Raw genomic sequence first — 22,428 nt, 5'->3', positions numbered from 1 at the left:
TCGAGATACTGACTCCTTGGATATTGTTATAAATGACAAATTTATCGGTCATGAAATTATTAAGCGAACATAATGTGCCAAAAAGTTCCAAAATATGTTTGGTGCACAAGAACCGGAAGTGGGTGTATCATGTCCGTAAACAATTAAAACAGCTAAAAAAATTGCCTCAATATTTTGACAAATTTTGGTATTTTTTATTGTGCGATATTTAGCTACATGTAAGATCAAAATTTGCAGTAAATCATACTCTATAGAAAATAAGATCACTTAACCAAATAAAATATTAATGGTTTGATAGTGTTTTGGATGGAAAAGTGAACCTAGTCATACACCTTTGACGGACAAGTTTATTTTGGCCACAGCACAGGCCCCTGGGACCTTTTGAATTGTTCAAGCCTATTTCAAGTATTCACTCTAAGGGTGCTACAAATAACATTTGGTTTTGGTAAAAATAGGTTCGTGGGCAAAATTCCATTGTCTGTGAAAGAGGTTTTTGTACTCTGTGATGCCAACATATCCAGCAATAGTTTCTCTGTTACCCTCCTGTTTCCTTGTATTTTCTAATTTAGATTTGGTATCAGGAAGAAGTCTGGTCAGTTTATCCTTCTGTTAAAGATGTATACGTATCCAAGCACTTTCGTTCATTTCATCCCTTGAGAGATTCGTGTATAACATTCAGACTTAACAAATTTTCGGGTCCCCATGATCACCAATAGATGTTGGGAAACCAGAGTTTCAGTTGTTTAACGATACATTACCCGGTAAAACTATTTAACTAATTCCTAAATCAGCAACAAGCTTAATATGTTTGGGAAATATCACACCATTCATTCTTTAATATTCTGAGTGCAATAGGACATAGCATAAACATGTTTTCAAATCAAAATTCTATTTAACTTTAATTATAATCAGCTAATTATTGTATGAGATGAAAATTATTTTTTTGATAATTAGCATATTGTATTGTACATGTATAATGAAGGTATATGTCTATACAAGCACATGTCTATTTTTTAACATTTTTAATTAGACAAGGTATATTACCATGTTCTATATTAAGTCAGGGCACATTATATAAAGTGTGAACTGTTTGACATACATAATCTCTTATATTTCTCACATTCTCAAATTCTGTTTGGGTTACAATATATTATTGGAAAATATCACAAAAGACCTTCAAAACCAAATTTCATTGAGAAGAAACAGAAAACGCTATTTTAACTTTATTCACATTTCCTTTAATACAAGAACATCTGTGAATAATGATTTTAGTCAATTAGCAATTCATCAATATTTTGTAGCTGGCCTGGTTTAGTAAAACATGTGCTAAATTAAGTAAGTAGTTTTAACACCTTGAAATCAAAGTAAGATTCAATTCAATCTGGTGATCTCTTTATTTATAACGAGAAATTGCACAATGAACAAAAATGTGCATTAAAAGAAGGAATATTTTAACATAACTGAATGTTCAAATGAAACAGCTATATATTGTTATTTTGTAGAAATGAAGTTTATCAAATCTGAAAAAACTTGGACACTAGTCCACTGGCAATCTCATGTATGCATTCATGTCAAATATATGCAAGCCCTGAGTGACCCCAAAGGACTTATGTCAGTCTCACATCCCAGACTTATGTCAGCCTCACATCCCAGACTTATGTCAGCCTCACATCCCCAGACTTATGTCCGCCTCACATCCCCAGACTTACGTCAGCCTCACATCCCCAGACTTATGTCAGCCTCACATCCCCAGACTTATGTCAGCCTCACATACCCAGACTTATGTCAGCCTCACATCCCCAGACACAGTCAGTCTCACATCCCCAGACTTATGTCAGCCTCACATCCCCAGACTTATGTCAGTCTCACATCCCCAGACTTATGTCAGCCTCACATCCCCAGACTTATGTCAGCCTCACATCCCCAGACTTATGTCCGCCTCACATCCCCAGACTTATGTCAGCCTCACATCCCCAGAATTATGTCGGCCTCACATCCCCACTTATGTCGGCTCACATCCCCAGACATATGTCCGCCTCACATCCCCAGACTTATGTCCGCCTCACATCCCCAGACTTATGTCAGCCTCACATCCCCAGACTTATGTCAGCCTCACATCCCCAGACTTTTGTCAGCCTCACATCCCCAGACTTATGTCAGCCTCACATCCCCAGACTTATGTCAGCCTTTATTAGTTGGTTTCAAAAGCAATCTGAAAAAACTTTGACCTTGCATCACTCAAGAAGTCTGTGTCTGTACCTAGATGACTTATTTCAGGAACATGTGGAGAACAGTCAATATTGCCAAACTTCAAATTACTTCTATATGTCTCAATTTTTTCTTTGGCTTGACAGAAAAATCCTGCATTTTCTGATCCTTTCAGAGACTCCGGCAAACCACTGCTTAAATACTTATAGTTAACCACTAACCAAGATGATATTATTGCCAATAAGTTGATTTCCAATTCTGAATCAAGCAGTGGTATTCGGGAGCTTTCCAGGAGGATATCGTGCTCAGAATCATGGAAGTAGAATACTAGGGCTGTGTTAGCCACACCAATACAGGGGCACAAGAAATGAGCACTCTCAGGGTGACACTGTTGCTGTAGAAATGAGAACACTACTGTTTCGGCAATAATTTGATCATTTCTGGAAAGGTGGGAAGATTTCTTTGATGTGGCCATTGACAATTCTGCTCTACAGGAACTTGATTCTTTTTCACTGTGACTGATGCCCAATTCCTGGTTCAGGATAATATCAAGATTACCATGCCAGACATCTTCATTTCCTGAAAATACATTGTTCTTGAATATCAATTATTAACTTAAAATATATATCTATACTCCCTTCGTCATTTGTGTTGCTAAGTTATATATCTATTTATTAGCACAATGTATCATATGCACTATGTGTTGGTGATCTGAAGATATGGATTTGAATTTGCTGTCGTAGTTGTACCGAGAGAAATATATATATGTACAATTTGTATCCATGTATGTAAATACATTGCGATCCAGGTATTCATATCATCTTATAGAGGACTTCCACAATGATCATGTCAGGGTATCGGGCCGACCATCACTGCGCCATTGAAACGTTCTTTTTAAGAACGCCGATGTGGCACAGCGGTATAAGCTGCGGGTATTTCTGGCTAGGCGATAGGGTGCCGTAGATCGTTCGAGGCCCGGTCAGGGCACGAGTCAAAAAGTTGTCTTCCTTCGTCATTTGTGTTGCTAAGTTATATATCTATTTATTAGCACAATGTATCATATGCACTTATATATGTGTTAGTGATCCGAAAATATAGATTTGAATTTCCTGTCGTAGTTGTACCGAGAGAAATATATATATACAAATACATATATACAGATATCAAACACTAAAATAGGTTTGGCTATAGTGCTGACTTTTAAAGGCTACAGTAAATATAACTGATCAATGCTGTGTATTTTATCAATTTAAGATAGATTTTAAATGTTTTTGATATCACTCATTTTTGTTACACGTGTCAATTTTCCTTATTTCATGTTGATCATTAAATGCTAAAGACAAGATACATGTGTGTATACATGTAGCAGTAGGACTCGTGCTGTTGTGTTCAGGTTATAAACATACCTATAACAGATTTTTTAGTTACACTTTCTCTACATGTAATGTATAACACCATTGGTGGTGGTACCAGGTGGTGGTGGGTTTTTCCAATTCACATTTTGCCTATCCATTTAAACCAATTCTTCTTACCACTATATATATTCTCAAGAACTACTGAGGGTTCATTGAAAAGCTGATGGACGTTTTCTGTATGGGCTCTGTTGTATATGATATGGACATATGTTGTGTGGGGTCTATAGCTTGTTGTGTATATTGTGGACATATTCTGTGTTGGTCTAGTTGTGTATGCTATGGACATATTCTGTGTTGGTCTAGTTGTGTATGCTATGGAAATATTTTGTGTGGGTTCTAGTTGTGTATGCTATGGACATGTTCTGTATGGGGTCTAGTTGTGTATGCTATGGACATGTTCTGTATGGGGTCTAGTTGTGTATGTTGTGGACATATTCTGTATGAGGTCTAGTTGTGTATGTTCTGGACATATTCTGTGTTGGTCTAGTTGTGTATGCTATGGACATATTCTGTGTTGGTCTAGTTGTATATGTTGTGGACATATTCTGTGTTGGTCTAGTTGTGTATGCTATGGACATATTCTGTATGGGGTCTAGTTGTGTATGTTCTGGACATATTCTGTGTTGGTCTAGTTGTGTATGCTATGGACATATTCTGTGTTGGTCTAGTTGTATATGTTGTGGACATATTCTGTGTTGGTCTAGTTGTGTATGCTATGGACATATTCTGTGTTGGTCTAGTTGTATATGTTGTGGACATATTCTGTGTTGGTCTAGTTGTGTATGCTATGGACATATTTTGTGTGGGGTCTAGTTGTGTATGCAATGGACATATTCTGTATGGGGTCTAGTTGTGTATGTTCTGGACATATTCTGTGTTGGTCTAGTTGTGTATGTTGTGGACATATTCTGTATGGGGTCTAGTTGTGTATGCTATGGACATGTTCTGTATGGGATCTAGTTGTGTATGCTATAGACATATTCTGTGTTGGTCTAGTTGTGTATGCTATGGACATGTTCTGTATGGGATCTAGTTGTGTATGCTATAGACATATTCTGTGTTGGTCTAGTTGTGTATGCTATGGACATGTTCTGTATGGGGTCTAGTTGTGTATGTTATGGACATATTCTGTATGGGGTCTAGTTGTGTATGTTGTGGACATGTTCTGTATGGGGTCTAGTTGTGTATGCTATGGACATGTTCTGTATGGGGTCTAGTTGTGTATGCTATGGACATGTTCTGTATGGGATCTAGTTGTGTATGTTGTGGACATGTTCTGTATGGGGTCTAGTTGTGTATGCTATGGACATATTCTGTGTTGGTCTAGTTGTGTATTCTATGGACATGTTCTGTATGGGATCTAGTTGTGTATGTTGTGGACATATTCTGTGTTGGTCTAGTTGTGTATGCTATGGACATGTTCTGTGTTGGTCTAGTTGTGTATGTTGTGGACATATTCTGTGTTGGTCTAGTTGTGTATGCTACGGACATGTTCTGTATGGGGTCTAGTTGTGTATGCTATGAACATGTTCTGTGTTGGTCTAGTTGTGTATGTTGTGGACATATTCTGTGTTGGTCTAGTTGTGTATGCTATGGACATGTTCTGTATGGGGTCTCGTTGTGTATGCTATGGACATGTTCTGTATGGGGTCTAGTTGTGTATGCTATGGGCATATTCTGTATGGAGTCTAGTTGTGTATGTTGTGGACATGTTCTGTATGGGGTCTAGTTGTGTATGCTATGGACATATTCTGTATGGGGTCTAGTTGTGTATGCTATGGGCATATTCTGTATGGGGTCTAGTTGTGTATGCTATGGACATATTCTGTATGGGGTCTAGTTGTGTATGTTCTGGACATATTCTGTGTTGGTCTAGTTGTGTATGCTATGGACATATTCTGTGTTGGTCTAGTTGTATATGTTGTGGACATATTCTGTGTTGGTCTAGTTGTGTATGCTATGGACATATTTTGTGTGGGGTCTAGTTGTGTATGTTCTGGACATATTCTGTGTTGGTCTAGTTGTGTATGCTGTGGACATATTCTGTGTTGGTCTAGTTGTATATTCTATGGACATGTTCTGTATGGGGTCTAGTTGTATATGCTATGGACATGTTCTGTATGGGGTCTAGTTGTGTATGCTGTGGACATATTCTGTATGGGGTCTAGTTGTGTATGCTATGGACATGTTCTGTATGGGGTCTAGTTGTGTATGTTATGAACATGTTCTGTATAGGGTCTAGTTGTGTATGCTGTGGACATATTCTGTATGGGGTCTAGTTGTGTATTCTATGGACATGTTCTGTATGGGGTCTAGTTGTGTCTGCTATGGACATGTTCTGTATGGGGTCTAGTTGTGTATGTTGTAGACATATTTTGTGTTGGTCTAGTTGTGTATGTTGTGGACATATTCTGTATGGGGTCTAGTTGTGTATGCTATGGACATGTTCTGTATGGGGTCTAGTTGTGTATGTTATGGACATATTCTGTATGAGGTCTAGTTGTGTATGTTGTGGACATATTCTGTATGGGATCTAGTTGTGTATGCTATGGACATATTCTGTATGGGGTCTAGTTGTGTATGTTGTGGACATATTTTGTATGGGGTGTAGTTGTGTATGCTATGGACATGTTCTGTATGGGGTTTAGTTGTGTATGCTATGGACATGTTCTGTATGGGGTCTAGTTGTGTATGTTGTAGACATATTTTGTGTTGGTCTAGTTGTGTATGTTGTGGACATATCCTGTGTTGGTCTAGTTGTATAAAGGACACATTCTGTATGGGATCTATTTGTGAATGCTATAGACATGTTGTTTATGTTCAATGCCATATCTTTTGTGGGTGTGCAATGATAACCGTCTTTTTTGTAGTGTTCAATACCATACTCTCTTTTTTGTGGGTGTTCAATGCCATACTCTCTTTTTTGTGGTGTTCAATGCCATACTCTCTTTTTTGTGGTGTTCAATGCCATACTCTCTTTTTTGTGGTGTTCAATGCCATACTCTCTTTTTTGTGGTGTTCAATGACATACTCTCTTTTTTGTGGGTGTTCAATGATACCCTCCTTTATAACTTGTTTCTGAAGTAATTTTGGTAAAACTACAAATGTCTCACCATACATGTAAGTATAACATGAGAATACATTCTCACTTTTAGAAAGTTTGTATGTTTTGGGATTCAAAGGTCTGTGTCACAACTACTATTTATAGAAAATCATCAACCAGTTCAGTTACATCACTCTTTATCAGATTGAACCATGATCAGCTTACCTATACTTGTAGCTCCATAATATCCTGTAATATTGCATCCAGTTCCACATGGGCATCCATGTTTTTTTATAGCAAAATTCTTGTCAATGACATATTTTGATGAAGTAGCTAGCTTTCCAAATAGATGATTCGCAAGTATTACTATTTGCTCAGTCTCACAAAAAGTTCCTAGTTTTCGCAATGGATTTTGTTTTTGTGTTGCTGGAATAGAAAATAATGTGATCTTTACAAGATAATACATTAAACTATTAAATAATGTAACATTACAATGTAACACACTAAACTATAAAACAATGTACCACTACACTGTAATACAATAAACTGTAAAATAATATAACATTACAGTGTAATACATTAAACTATAATATTATAGCGTAATTCACTAAACTATAAAACAATGTAACATTACACTGTAATTCACCAAGCTATAAAATAATGTAACATTACCCTGTAATACATTAACTATTAAACAGTGTAACATTACAGTGTAATACATGTACATAAACTATAAAACAGTGTAAAAATGATGCTGAAAGTCAACTGAACATCACTAGAAAATCACAGCAACAGTTGTAATAAATATGAGAGTTGTATCCCCTCAGAACAAATGTGCATTAAAGTAATATTGTTTTCTACAATATAAAACACGAAAATTGTACATCGGAATTTTATTTTTCAGGAATGTAAACTATTAATATCAAAATTGATAATCTTTCAGTTTGTTGTTATTGGTTCTGTTTAAGTATTTTATATTGAAAATGCCTCATTATTTCATGTAAATGTATAAACATGAAACACTGGAGGTGTTTAAGTACATAGAGTGAATAAATGATGATATATTTAAAAAAAAACAAAAAAACACAGTGATCATTGTGTGATGCTCATACTCATGTGAGGATAAAAGTGAAGAAAAACAAACCACATTATGACAGGAACACACCAAAGTCAGATACGATAATAATCTCAAGTGTTGGCAGCAGAATAGTTTTGGTCTATTCTATGTTCCCTAAACAGAAGCTCAATACATGTATATCAAAGTGTCTTATTCTGCAGAAGACACTTTTAGCCACCTCCAATAACCAATATGTCATACAGCACAATTTGCATTATTGAATATTCTTGGGCTTTCAGATTTGTCCTTTGTCCCCTAATCAGAAAACATTAAAGACACTAACCAATCCTACAGGTGGACAACAATTAGCTCCTTAAACAGAAAACATTAGAGACACTGCAACCAATCCTACAGGGGGCTGCACAATAATTATAGTCCCTTAAACTGACGACATCACAAGTACCACCTCACAATCCTACAGGAGGCTACACAATACATTATAGTCCCCTAAACAGACGACATCACAAGCACCACCTCACAATCCTACAGGGGGCTACACAATGATTATAGTCCCCTAAACAGACGACATCACAAGCACCACCTCACAATCCTACAGGGGGCTACACAATGATTATAGTCTCCTAAACAGACGACATCACAAGCACCACCTCACAATCCTACAGGGGGCTACACAATGATTATAGTCCCCTAAACAGACGACATCACAAGCACCACCTCACAATCCTACAGGGGGCTACACAATAATTATAGTCCCCTAAACAGATGACATCACAAGCACCACCTCCCAATCCTACAGGAGTCTACACAATAATTAGACTCCTAATCAGAAGCCATCACAGTTTCTTTTTAAGGTAGTATGGAGATTGCATGGGCTATTCCATCGTCATCGGTCCAAAACATCTCATTGTACTAGCACCTGTCTCCAATTTATCAAAAAAATTAATATAATTCATAACATAAAATCTTATTTTTTTAAATATAAACTGATATTACTTGTGTTTGATGTATGTGGTATGTGGCAGTATGTGGTCAGGTATGATGTACATGTAATAACTTATACTGGTGTGACACAAAACTTATACTGGTGTGACACAAAAAAGAGAGCGAAATCTGTTACTTATCGAACACGTACCCCGTCCCTGCAGTAGGCATAACCCAGGATACAAACCTGTATCAAGTAGATAACCCAGCAACTTCCCAAGTACGTGACGTTCTTGCGTATTTTCTGGAACCCTCCGATCTGTAAAATAGGCTAATAACATGTCAATGCCCTTCACGAATATACTTCCGAAAACCTGTTTTCTTGTGTTTGTAGGTTTTACAGAGCAGTATGCTTTAGAGAATGTGATTCCCTCATTCTCGTCGGCAGCATTACTGTTTATAAATTGAAGTGAAGTAAGAACAGGATTTCTTTGGGTGCCTGGCCAACATAAGTAATGCCCACATATATGTGATAGTTGTTTGATAAAGTCTTCTGGAAAATCAGTAAAAATTGAGTCCGATTCTGAAGCTCTAACGTTAACCCTACGACGTTTTGCTGGTGATTCTTCTCTAGTGCCACCTCCGTCACACTCCGACGCCATATTTTTGTTATTGTGAGGGTATCTCGCAATCGAATATAAATAACACAGCTTCCGATTGGATCATAAGCTATCAAATGACGTTTCCGTCCAGTAGGTGTTCCCCAGTTAGACATCCGGGGACGTCACCCTCATTCAAGAATCCAAAGTATTGGCTTCAGACCACAATTCAGTTTCCTCTACAGCCTTTCCTACCAAAATAGAAATTAGAATATTTTAAAGATTTGAAAAAAATCTAGTTTTTATAACATATTGTAAAACTATTCAAGCTGAACCTATAGTGAGCTAGCAAGTACAAATGTACATCATGGCCTGCATTTCAGATTTCAGATGATTTTATTAGTTAAATCTCTGGTTAAGTTTAAACATATTTTATTGCAATTGAAGTTTAACAAAGGGTTGGTCACACTTTATTTCGACTTAAATAATCGCCTTTTCCGCCGAGAGTGTCGTCACGTGCACCACACTATAATATCGTGGGGAAACCGTACATAATGTATCCTGTCTGACATACAGACATTACATAATGTATCCTGTCTGACATACAGACAGTACATAATGTATCCTGTCTGACATACAGACAGTACATAATGTATCCTATCTGACATACAGACAGTACATAATGTATCCTGTCTGACATACAGACAGTACATAATGTATTCTATCTGACATACAGACAGTACGTAATGTATCCTATCTGACATACAGACAGTACATAATGTATCATATCTGACATACAGACAGTACATAATGTATTCTATCTGACATACATACAGTACATAATGTATTCTATCTGACATACAGACAGTACATTATGTATCCTATATGACATACAGTACGTAATGTATCCTATCTGACATACAGACAGTACATAAAGTATCCTATCTGACATACAGACAGTACATAATGTATCCTATCTGACATACAGACAGTACGTAATGTATCCTATCTGACATACAGACAGTACATAATGTATCCTATCTGACATACAGACAGTACATAATGTATCCTGTCTGACATACAGACAGTACATAATGTATCCTGTCTGACATACAGACAGTACATAATGTATCCTGTCTGACATACAGACAGTACATAATGTATCCCATGTCTGACATACAGACAGTACATAATGTATCCTATCTGACATACAGACAGTACATAATGTATCCTGTCTGACATTCAGACAGTACATAATGTATCCTGTCTGACATACAGACAGTGCATCATGTATCCTATCTGACATACAGACAGTACATCATGTATTCTATCTGACATACAGTACATAATGTATCATGTCTGACATACAGACAGTACATAATGTATCCCATTTGACATACAGACAGTACGTAATGTATCCTATCTGACATATACAGTATATATCTCACATTAACGAATCAAATGATCCGGATGATGCTATATGATTCGATTATCTTCACCATAGAGATCACCAGTGAATATCTCGTATAACCATGGCAACTGAGGCATTAATGTGGGACTGCATAAACCGTTATTTTCCCTACGATATCTACGAGACTCAAGGACACATACCAGCAAAAATATTGATTACAGTAATCATCCGTTGTTTCAGTATCCCTGGGTGACCGGGTTCTCGCATCGTTAACCATTGTGAATTCGATTGGTCCATTTTTAATATCTATGTCATTTTAACGCGTTATAAATAACCACAACATCTAACGTTAACGCTGTAGATATGATATGTGTGCCATATGGTTTTATTGTTATTTACAACTGCCATTTGCAATTCAATGCCAAAATGGAACTCGTATTTATATGTACATATATGAGGTCAAATCAGGTGAAACAAATGCTCTCATTACGTGTCATTTTAGGTCATCTAACCCGAAGGGTCAGGATGACCTATATTCATCGTGCTTCGTCCGTCGTCGTCCGCTGTGCGCCGTCCGTAAACTTTTCACATTTCAAACTTCTTCTCAAGTTCCACCACTGGGATTGAGCTGAAACTTACCAGAAATGATCCTGAGATGGTTCTGACCAAATGTTGTTATTTTTCGGGTTAGTCCGAAATCCAAGATGGCCGCCATAGCCGCCATCTTGAAAACACGTTTTAAATTTCTTCTCAAGTTCCACCTTTGCTATTGAGCTTAAACTTGCCTAAAATGATCCTGACCAAGTGTTGTTATTTCTCGGGCTGATTCGAATTCAAAATGGCCGCCATAGCCTCCATCTTGAAAAACACATTATAAACTTCTTATCAAGTTCCACCAGTGCTGTTGAGCTGAAACTTGTCTGAAATTAACCCGACCAAGTGTTGTTATTTTTCGGGCCGATCCGAAATCCAAGGTGGCCGTCATGGTCGCCATCTTGAAAAAAAAACACATTTTAAACTTCTCCAGTTCCACTGGTGCCATTGAGCTGGAAATTGGTGAGGATGTTAAGGAAGGCGAGTCAACAAAGTGTTGCTATTTTTCGGCCTCGTAAAAACTTTGACATGTCAGCAATGGCGGCCATTTTGTAACATGATTGTCCAATCATGGTTTTCCTGAACAACACCTATTTCAAACTTCTTCTCAAATTCCACCTGTGGGATTCAGCTCTAACTTACCAGAAATTATCCTGAGATGGTCCTGACCAAGTGTTGTTATTTATTGGGTCGGTCAGAAATCCAAGATGACCACCATGGCCAACAGTGCCACTTTGTACTTGCTACATCGAATACATGCTACAATAGTATAAGTGTCTTTAATTTAGAGTCAGATGACCGTTAAGGCCCTTGGGCCTCTTGTTAGAGATATATTTAATGGCTAGTTTTGTGCAAAAGTTTTCAAAATTCAATATTATTTTCCTATATAGATGACCCTATGATTTTACTGATGAAAATAATAATGTTTTAGCATATTTTGTCTTTTTTTTTCTATTTTTTGTAACATTTAGCGCAAATCTTGGGTTTTGCCCTATTGTATTTATTATGAGCTTAAAGTACGTAGAAGGTATGTATCCAATTTAAACTGTAAAAAAAATGAATCAATAAATTTTAAAAAAAGCTTTCATTTTAGTTATATATCTCTCTGTTTCTTTTGAAAGTGAAATCTTTTCGGTGACCGAGGTGATTCCTATCAGGTTAGAGCAGGTAAGGCAATTATAGGGGAAGATGTTAAATGTTCATATTTGTTGAAAATATCAAAATAAAAAATGTTAACCAATGGATACGCACAGGTGGACTTACTGCCAGACACAGACGTATTGTCTAATAGTTAAAATACAGTCAATGAATCTGACGACAGTGTAGCAGTTTTGGATTTTTGTCAGAACCCAATAAGTCATCTCTACAGAAATTTGGTAATATAAGTCATATATACCATTTAGTTACCATTAATCTAGAGAGTAAATCAGAAAGTCGACTTGCATCGTTGTAAAAACTAAAATGGGCCACTATTTGTATGAAAATTGAGAAGTCAGTATTTTCAACTGCCCATGTTAAGAGGATTTTTAAATATTTTTTTATATATACAATGTATATGCAGTGTATGTGAACATTCCTTTGTTGTGTTGGAATTTTCTTGCCAATAAAAGACAACAATCGACTGTCTTAGAAAATTAGACTTTGAACGAGAGTATGACAAATTCTCTAACAGAAGAGACACTTTTAGAAGTGGCTGTTCAAGATTACAGACATTTTGTAGATATTACCAACAGTGACAGAGCCCCTCCCTTTTTTTCTAAATAGCATGCAGCGTCGAGCGGTTGCTAGAAAATGAATATACATCACCAGATGTAGAGATACCAAAACGTCAGCCGGCGTCTGTGACCTCAACTATGTTAAAATTATTTTCTTAGGTGATTATTTATATTACAGAGCTCCCTTTCATGGCTATTTTCAGGCCATGTAGCGTAATAAAGATACAAGTTTATTTCAATAATCGAACCAAACATCAAAGCCTGAACTTTTACGACCCGCTTGATATTTGTGTGATAACAGTTATATAGGACAGATGTGTGTGTTATGATCCCTGAGAAAGTATTATAGTGTAGGCGATGGTGTCCATGGTATCTCTTCTCACACTGGTCAGTGTCCTGATAGTGACAACCATATCTAATCCAGGTAATGTAAACTATTTTGTATTCTTATGCGTTCTGGTAAACAATGATAAAAACTGCATCATGAAGCTGTGTCGTCCTTTCATGACTCAAGCAAGTTCTGCAATCCAGAACGAAGTGCAGGAAAATAAAATACGCCTACAAAATTGTGGAAATATCAGATTAGGAGATGTTCAACATAAATAGAAGAACACCAGATACTTGTGTAAAACCCGGAGTCTCAAACGATTCATCCATAGACCCTGTCCAAAATCACAAGGAATAGTATGAATGAGAGATTGGTAGTGGATGGTAATTAGATATGGTCAAACTGCGTCACACAATACTCAAGTATTTGCTCAATGGGTTCGCATATTTCCATAGTAAATTACCTTAAATATATAGTGTTATATAAACGTTCTACATATGTATTCTCTTCGTCTAATTAAAACTATGAATATTGACTTAGATCACGCAAACCATGTAAATTCTTTTTTTTTTTATAATTTTTTTATTTTCAAAGACATTTCATTTTGGATTACAAGGCAATAAACATCACATTCACACACTTCACATTCACACACATATATACTGAAGAAAACCAAACTGTCAATTAATGGGTTTTTTTCATTGTATTATGTATTATGGAATAAATTTAGTATATATGAAATTGTCAAAAGTCAATTGATCTATAATATTGAGTATAGTTAATTGATTAAATGACATAATAGTCACTATATTGCTAAAGAACTTTTAAGTACATATAAGTTGTCCAAAATATTAATGCCATATATAAAGTTATATGTATATCCAAATTACTATATAATATCAACAGTAACATGTAACATAAACACTGTACGTAATATTGCACAATCAAGAAACATACATATCTCTTTCATATATAGTTTTCCTTTTTTAAATTATAACTTTTTTATGTGTGTGCATACATAACTCACAAACATATACACCTTTACATCCATTCACCATACATACCAGGATAATACAGTAGACAAACATTGAAGAGATAAAAATTAACTGTATTAAATTGAAATAGTAACACTAAATATTGTAGGAGACAGAGACACACACACAAAATAGAAAGAGAACAATAAAGAGAGAAAGAGAGAGAGAGAGAGAGAAAGGGTGTAGGTAGGAAAGAAAAGGAAGTTAGAGGTCCCATAGCTAAAATATCCGAAATATATTCAAAATTCCTTGTATAATTTGAGTATTAATAAAACATTACATTTTCGAACAATAGGCAAAAGTCAGAGCATGCGATAGCATTAACAATAAAAAACATGTAATTAAAACTATGAATATTGACTTAGATCACGCAAACCATGTAAATTAACTCTTGGAGCAGAACACGTTCACTCGTCCACGATCTCTAATCGTATAGGTTCTCCACCGGTGTCTGTATCTGGTTAGTATTAATAAAACAAAATTAGCCCTTACTCCTACTATACTAACAACATAGTTGATGAAGTAAGAGTAGGGACTAATTTTTCCCCTAAAAATACTAACAGAAGCTAGCATACACCTTTGACTTTCTCAAGGATATGTGTGTCCATATTTCGCACTCGTTTTCTCGTTTTTAGCCGTTGGTATTCTGGTTTTATGTCCTAAGTAGGAAATAACGAGTGGTACGTAAAAAATTGAACTCCTGTCAAATAGGCCGAAATGATGATTACTCACAAAAGGTGAAAGGGTGTCACCTGTCAGGAAATGCGATTGCTATGCGTTATAAGCGAGTGATTATGAACATTCAGTCAGAATGACATGAAAATGTCTGAGTTTAATGTAATGTGATTTATATTACAGAAACTTGCCATGATGTCGCTGTGGTGGGGGGAGGAATTGGAGGGGCGTACTCGGTTTGGAGACTTCGTAACCAGGGACTCAATGTCGGTCTATACGAGTATTGTGACCGATTGGGCGGTCGATTCTACACACACACATTCACACACGCCCCGGATGTCCCAGTTGAACTAGGAGCTATGAGATTTAGTAAGAAAGATCATCAACTCCTGTATCGCACCTTGCAAAAGGTCGGTTTAAAGACAAAGCCCTTTTTAGATCGTGATCAAGTAAAAAATGATGCGATGTACTATATGAGAGGGAGGTATCTACGAAAAACAGACTTCAGGGACAACAACATACCTTACAATCTGCGACAACACGAAAGACTTGGCATAGATAATATATATAGGTAGGCAAACGTGATCACGTCTTCACTGAGGGGTTTAAAGCGACTATCTAACTGTAAAAATCATAGTTAAAATATTATCAAGTGTAATATTATAAACAAATATATCATAAAACTAAGACTCTCCTTATTTACGAGAATTAAAAGTGTCCGCAACCCTGTTTGTAAATAAAGTCTGTGCAAAGCGATACCATTACAATGCACTAGGTCATATAAGAATTCAGAAGTTACAGCTCGTTAGCAGACCGCCGTGAGGACTCGCACTTGTCCCACAAGATTCCTTTCGTTTTTTTTTTCGTGTAACATTAAACACCGAACAAGGTAAACCGTGTTTTAAAAGATGGAAACACAGATTTATCTAATTTTGTTTTACGGTAAAGGCTCGTGCATCGCTATCTTAAACCCATTTCACAACATGTATATACAAGAAATAGGCATTTAATGAGGATGAATTCTACAGTTATAGTCGCTTTAAATTCATTATCGAAACAAACTTAAAATAGTTCAATTTGCACGCATTCAAATACAGCAAGCGTGTTAATAAACGTGTCAGAGAACAATATTAAATTATTGGTCTCAAAATAAACACTGACGTCACAAGTTTTAATTATGCATTCTTTACTCTTTTATTACGTTTTCACCTACAATTAATATATACTATAATCTTCCACTCAGGGGTATCAGACAGAAGAAGAAAACATTTTCGCTTGCTCAATTCGCAAATGATTACATTTCCGACGGGCTTTGGTTACATACCCAACTCGATTTGCTCTCACCAGAGCTTTACATTTTGCTCGATTGAAATAAGTTAAACACTGCATATGAGGTTACTGAAGCAGGTCCATAGTTTTCTTCTCTGTTACAATGCCATTTCTATCGGTTTCTGTTTATTTCTGCGATTGCTTGATTCTTATTTCAGGTGCTCAGTGACCCCTTTGGGATTGTTTAGTTTCTACCTTTGTGTTAATGTCTCACTGAGTCCCGTATGTGTATCCTAGTCTCCGTGGCTACTGCTAATATTTCAGTAATTTCGGTAAGTGCATGCTCCTATTGGGTTGTTTTAGTTTCCATGGCTACTGTTGTGTTTGCGTCTTCTTGGCTACTGTTTATGTCGTCCGTTGATGTTGTTTTAGTATCTGGGGCAACTGTTGTGTTGGCGTCTCTTTGGATACTGTCGTTGTTTCTTCCTTTGCGTTGTTGTAGCCTCTTGGGCTACTGTTGTTTTTGTGTTTCCTTGGCTACTGTTTATGTATCCATCCTTGATTATGTTTTAGTCTCTGTGGCTACTGTTTATGTATCCATCTTTGATGTTATTTCAGTATCTGTGTTGTTTTAGATTATCCCTAGTTCCTGTAGTAGTGTATGTTTTGTTGATATCTTTGGTGTTTGTTGTTTCGGTGTCTCCTTGGTTTCTGCTTTATTGACTTCTCGGCTGCTGTTGTCACCGTCTGTTCGTTTTAATATAGCTTGTCAAACGACAATCGATTTCGTTTATACACGCGTATTCACAGCACTAGATTGTTTTTCTGACATGAAGATATTAGAAATCTAAGGTATACTGTTTCAGGTATCTGATCCAACAAACCAACTTCAGTGGAAATGCATCTTTATTTGCTCAGGAACGGCGCTACCTTGTTTCAAAGGACGGTGTGAAATTGGAACACCAAACGTAAGTAGAACTCGGATTTCTATCAACTTTCCAGTTGCAACCCTACAGAAACATACTTACCGAGTATGAAATTGTCACGTGATTGATTAGTCAAATTTAAGGTAGTCGTTGAATTAGGCTGGAATAGATATGTGATATTTGGTGTAACGCCCCCTTTCCTTGCTGTGATGGGATTTTGCGGACCGCGATATATAATCTTTCAGTGATTGAGTAGTAGAAGCATTTCTCATCATAACAGGAAGTTTGTCCACTAAAAGTAACCTGCTGATCTGGATAAATGCTCTAGACTAGTTCAGATGTCGATGTGCTTATCTGCTGATGTGATACATCGTTCTAGACTTGTTCATATGTCGATCTGCTAACCGGCTGATGTGGTACACGCTCTAGACTAGTTCCTAGCGCTCTAGATTGTGTTGGTATAACCTATAGAGGTTTACTCTCCCGAAGGCCCTCAGGCACTCCCCTCAGCCATGTTTAGGAGATATAACAGGAGATACAACATAAAATCAGGTCACCGTGAAACTTCATCCGTTTTCTCCTTGTATGGCAATGTTTTTGGTGTTCCCTGATTGAATTGGTCCCATTCGTCCAGTTAACGACTGTGTGATTCATAACGATTAACGTATTAGCATGATAATGGGATTGGAGGGTTATCAAATTATGTAACATATGGGACGCAATATCTGATTTTAAAAACGTGTTTGTTCTTTAACAGAATTCAGGAATTTTTCAAGAAGTATCTAAGTGGCGAAGCGGTCGACATTTTATCCAACACAATAAAATATTCCTTATATCATATGTCTGCCGCGTCAGTAATACCACAGCTAATATTCAATGATACCATGGTTGGCGAAAATTGGTTGACAATATCGGGAGGTATGCAGCAACTACCAGTTAAACTTGTGAAGCAGTTCCTGTCCGTAAACACGTGAGTAGCCCGTATTTTCAGTCTGTAAACACGTGAGTAGCCCGTATTTTCAGTCCGTTAACGCGTGAGTAGCCCGTATTTTCAGTCCGTAAACACGCGAGTAGCCCGTATTTTCAGTCCGTAAACACGTGAGTAGCCCGTATTTTCAGTCCGTTAACGCGTGAGTAGCCCGTGTTTTCAGTCCGTTAACGCGTAAGTAGCCCGTATTTTCAGTCCGTAAACACGTGAGTAGCCCGTATTTTCAGTCCGTTAACGCGTGAGTAGCCCGTATTTTTAGTCCGTAAACACGTGAGTAGCCCGTATTTTTAGTCCGTAAACACGTGAGTAGCACGTATTTTCAGTCCGTAAACACGTGAGTAGCCCGTATTTTCAGTCCGTTAACGCGTGAGTAGCCCGTATTTTCAGTCCGTTAACGCGTGAGTAGCCCGTATTTTCAGTCCGTAAACACGTGAGTAGCCCGTATTTTCAGTCCGTTAACGCGTGAGTAGCCCGTATTTTCAGTCCGTAAACACGTGAGTAGCCCGTATTTTCAGTTCGTAAACACGTGAGTAGCCCGTATTTTCAGTCCGTTAACGCGTGAGTAGCCCGTATTTTCAGTCCGTAAACACGTGAGTAGCCCGTATTTCCAGTCCGTAAACGCGTGAGTAGCCCGTATTTTTAGTCCGTAAACACGTGAGTAGCCCGTATTTTCAGTCCGTAAACACGTGAGTAGCACGTACTTTCAGTCTGTTGACGCGTGAGTAGCCCGTATTTTTTGTCTGTAAACGCTTGAGTAGCCCGTATCAACACGTGAAAAGCCCGTATCAATACGTGGGTAGCCCGTATTTTCAGTCCGTTAACGCGTGAGTAGCCCGTATTTTTAGTCCGTAAACACGTGAGTAGCCCGTATTTTCAGTTCGTTAACGCGTGAATAGCCCGTATTTTCAGTCCGTAAACACATGAGTAGCCCATATTTTCAGTCCGTAAACACGTGAGAAGCCCGTATCAATCAACATGTGAGTAGCCCGTATCAATCAACACGTGAGTAGCCCGTATTTTCAGTCCGTAAACACGTGAGTAGCCCGTATCAACACGTGAGTAGCCCGTATCAATACGTGGGTAGCCCGTATTTTCAGTCCGTTAACACGTGAGTAGCCCGTATCAACACGTGAGTAGCCCGTATCTACACGTGAGTAGCCCGTATCAATACGTGGGTAGCCCGTATTTTCAGTCCGTAAACACGCGAGTAGCCCGTATCAATATGTGGGTAGCCGTATTTTCAGTCCGTTATCGTGATAACCCAGTAAAACTTACAAACCACAAACTAAATGTACTTATAATAAGTTGTATAGTTACAACATGAGTATGTATTTGGACCTTTGGTGAATCTTATATGTTAAAAATCAAACAAAAGGTGCGCCAAGTTGATGAAGAGGTGTGGTTTTCCGGCCTCTGATGTGATAAAGATAACACCAACGGAAAAAAGTTAAGGACGTACCGATTATTTGAAAAAGATTCAAAACCGGAGTCTTACGTCACTAGTTTAATACCAAGACCACACCGTAGTTTATTAGCTAAGTTAAGAAGTGGCAGCTTACCGCTCCAAATAAAGACGGATAGATTTACACGTCCTATCATCCCATTAAATAATAGGTTGTGTCAATTGTTGTAATTTGAAAGTATCAAACGAAATCCATTTTTATGCGAGTTCCTCTTTTTGCGAAAGCAAGTATTTTAGATGATTCTTTGTTTCCATGAATTACAAAGATGAATTTATTTTGGTTATGAATGAGGAATCGCTGCAACCTCTTTTAGCTCGGTCAATCTTCCTTTTTATGAAAAGACTGTAATACAATTGCTTCATATCATGTATTCTACCTTTATTATGTCTGCACGTAATCAAATATTTTATTATTATTATTTATATATTTCAATGTTTTCGGAAGAATTTAATCGATTCTAAAAGGTTCCAATAGTACGTGGACTGCAACGATCAATATCCAACAAGCATATAGAATCTTCAATTTCTCCTAAACAATTGCACCAGAGAAACCACCTTCGACCCTTTGTGAGGATTCAACAATTAGACGCCTTTTGCCACACACACTGCCATATACGAGCAAAATAATTACTGGACAGTGACCCTAATAGCTATCTGAATCAAAAAAACTAAATATATCTTTTACATGTATTGACGTAGGCTACCATGTGATATTTAAACCAAAGTACCCCATACATGTTTATTTCGCAGCTAACATGCATGTGAACATTCAATAAGTTAAAACGATATTTTCTTTACTTTCAGTAAACGCCACCTCCTCTATCTCAACCACCAGCTGCTCAGTATCTCGAGGAAGACGGAGGATAAGTATAACCTTATGTTTGTAAGAACACGAACGCTTGACGGGAAAACAATGCAAAGTAATGAGTCAGTCATTGTGTGTAGTCGAAAGGTCATTCTAGCTGTCCCTACCACTGCCTTGCTAAAAGTTAATTGGGAAATATTACAGAAACCACCTATTGTATCCAACTTGAACACTGTAAACCATCAATTTGGTATCAAATTGTTTCTAGTGTACGATTTTTCATGGTGGTCAGACATCCATAGTAAATCCGATGTATTCTGTGGTAAGTTACATCTACACAATTATCGACAAAAGTGTCCAAACCCGATTATTCAGCATTACCATTATTACCATCACCAAGTCGCCAAGTTCGCCAGTAGCTGGTATGCCACGCCAAAACGAACCGGCGCTGTAATATTAACCTCCGACCTTCCCCTAGAAAGGACTGTGGATTTCGGGGTATCCAAGCAGACAGGAGCAGCTGTCTTGATGGTAGCTTACTCATCACACGACATGTGGCGGGAGCTACAGAAGCATGGCAATCACATGTGGACACAGCAACATGGCGTAACCACGGAAGTTGTGCGCCACGCCCACCTGTACCTGTCGCAACTGTACAATATTCCTGTTAAAAACATCCCCGAGCCCATCGATGGTCGGATATCTCAGTGGAACGAATATCCATACGGTGGGGCCTACTCCACGTGGAAAATAGGAGTCCACTGGAGCCAGGTTTGGAAATTGCTCCATAAGCCGTCTGTGATCGATGATGTTTTTCTTACATCAGGATCATACTGGAATTACGATTCTGATACTTGGTCAGAAAATACACTGGAAGTCATCGACGATATAATGCGTAGTTATTTTTGATTTTTTAAAAAAAGGCATATGTTCAATTTTCCCTCCATTTTTTCAATGTTTCATGTTTTGTTTAGTTTTGTTTTGTTTGGTTTTATTTCGTTTCGTTGCGTTTGCTTTCGTTTCTCACTTTACAGGTACCCCTGTAGGTGTGACCAAGTGTCCCATTCTCATCGGTGTGAAAACAACACACAGAAAAGAATGAATTTATCACAATATTCACCAAGTTCTTTAAATATACCATAACTTTTTTAGATGATATGCGTATTCCACGATTTATAGGCATGCAAATCGTTTAGTGTATTGGTGCACACTTGATCTAAAATCACGTGACAGAGGTGCTTGTAAGCAACTCCTTTTATGGTAGGAAAGCCAGGTGTATATAGTATGTAATACATTGATATGCGTAAGCATATATAACACGAATGTATTTGTAATTATTATACCGTTGTTTATTCAAACGTTCTCCGAGGACGGGGAAGTGTCTCAGTCATAGAAGATACGGGTTGGGTTAGGGTTTCTTATCATTAAAAATTAGGATAACCAGGTACCGTTGTGGTGGTTTTGTATCCCTCACCTTTGACCAATAAGTTCGATTCATATGGTTGATTTCATGAATATCAACTTGTATTGCTATATTTTATTTCAATTGTCGTGTAATAAATAAACGGCCAATTTCAATTCAATCCGTGGTTTTAGTTGTTTGTCTTCTTTGGTGAACAAGCTTGTCATGTCTGAAGTCATGTAGGATAAACAATTAAAATGCAATTTAATATCGTTTATACATGCTAAGGAGAAAATTTCATTTGATATATCTTAGATTAAATAATAGTCCCTATAACGGGGTTTTATAACGGAGTTACTTCGTAATGGACCCCAGGTTACCTTGCACTTTTTCAATCCATGGACATACCATCTGTGTATTTCACCTATACATTGCCCACTTTTAGCAAATCCAATGGCAAAATCTATTTCCTTTCCAAAAAAAAATCTAGAGCCATTTCTGGAACTAGCATCATTATAAAAATGAAACATGTTGTTTATCCATTTGTCTGAAGGT

At 37.3% G+C, this 22,428-nt stretch overlaps 2 protein-coding genes across 2 annotated transcripts; one reads left to right on the top strand and one right to left on the bottom strand.

Moving 5' to 3' along the window:
• Positions 1-1,375: 1,375 nt before the first annotated feature.
• On the bottom strand, positions 1,376-9,370 carry LOC117324484. The gene is made up of 3 exons (XM_033880366.1): positions 8,913-9,370; positions 6,892-7,092; positions 1,376-2,787 (listed from the first exon to the last, which is right to left on the bottom strand). The coding sequence occupies exons 1-3, from the start codon at positions 9,325-9,327 to the stop codon at positions 2,192-2,194; spliced, it is 1,212 nt and encodes a 403-aa protein (XP_033736257.1). The 5' UTR covers positions 9,328-9,370; the 3' UTR covers positions 1,376-2,191.
• A 4,300-nt stretch (positions 9,371-13,670) lies between these two features.
• Positions 13,671-22,033, top strand: LOC117321607 (achacin-like). Its single transcript, XM_033876122.1, has 5 exons — positions 13,671-13,695; positions 15,205-15,592; positions 17,157-17,258; positions 17,974-18,186; positions 20,471-22,033. Exons 1-5 carry the CDS (start codon positions 13,671-13,673, stop codon positions 21,378-21,380), a joined length of 1,638 nt encoding a protein of 545 aa, XP_033732013.1. The 3' UTR covers positions 21,381-22,033.
• Positions 22,034-22,428: the final 395 nt, after the last annotated feature.

Source organism: Pecten maximus, chromosome 1 (genome assembly GCF_902652985.1).
Source record: "Pecten maximus chromosome 1, xPecMax1.1, whole genome shotgun sequence".
NCBI lineage: Eukaryota > Metazoa > Mollusca > Bivalvia > Pectinida > Pectinidae > Pecten > Pecten maximus.
Note: the sequence above shows the minus strand (reverse complement) of the source record. Positions and strands in the feature narration are given on the sequence as shown.

Bases quoted from the DNA above. Each gene is read 5' to 3' on its own strand.
- LOC117324484 (XM_033880366.1), bottom strand. From the start codon at position 9,327: ATGGCGTCGGAGTGTGACGGAGGTGGCACTAGAGAAGAATCACCAGCA. The intron at 7,093-8,912 runs GTTTGTATCCTG...TTTCTATTCCAG, and splicing joins GGGTTATCTACTTGATACAG to CAACACAAAAACAAAATCCA. The intron at 2,788-6,891 runs GTAAGCTGATCA...ATGTATTTTCAG, and splicing joins TTATGGAGCTACAAGTATAG to GAAATGAAGATGTCTGGCAT.
- LOC117321607 (XM_033876122.1), top strand. From the start codon at position 13,671: ATGAATGAGAGATTGGTAGTGGATG. The intron at 17,259-17,973 runs GTAAGTAGAACT...GTTCTTTAACAG, and splicing joins GTGAAATTGGAACACCAAAC to AATTCAGGAATTTTTCAAGA. The intron at 18,187-20,470 runs GTGAGTAGCCCG...CTTTACTTTCAG, and splicing joins CAGTTCCTGTCCGTAAACAC to TAAACGCCACCTCCTCTATC.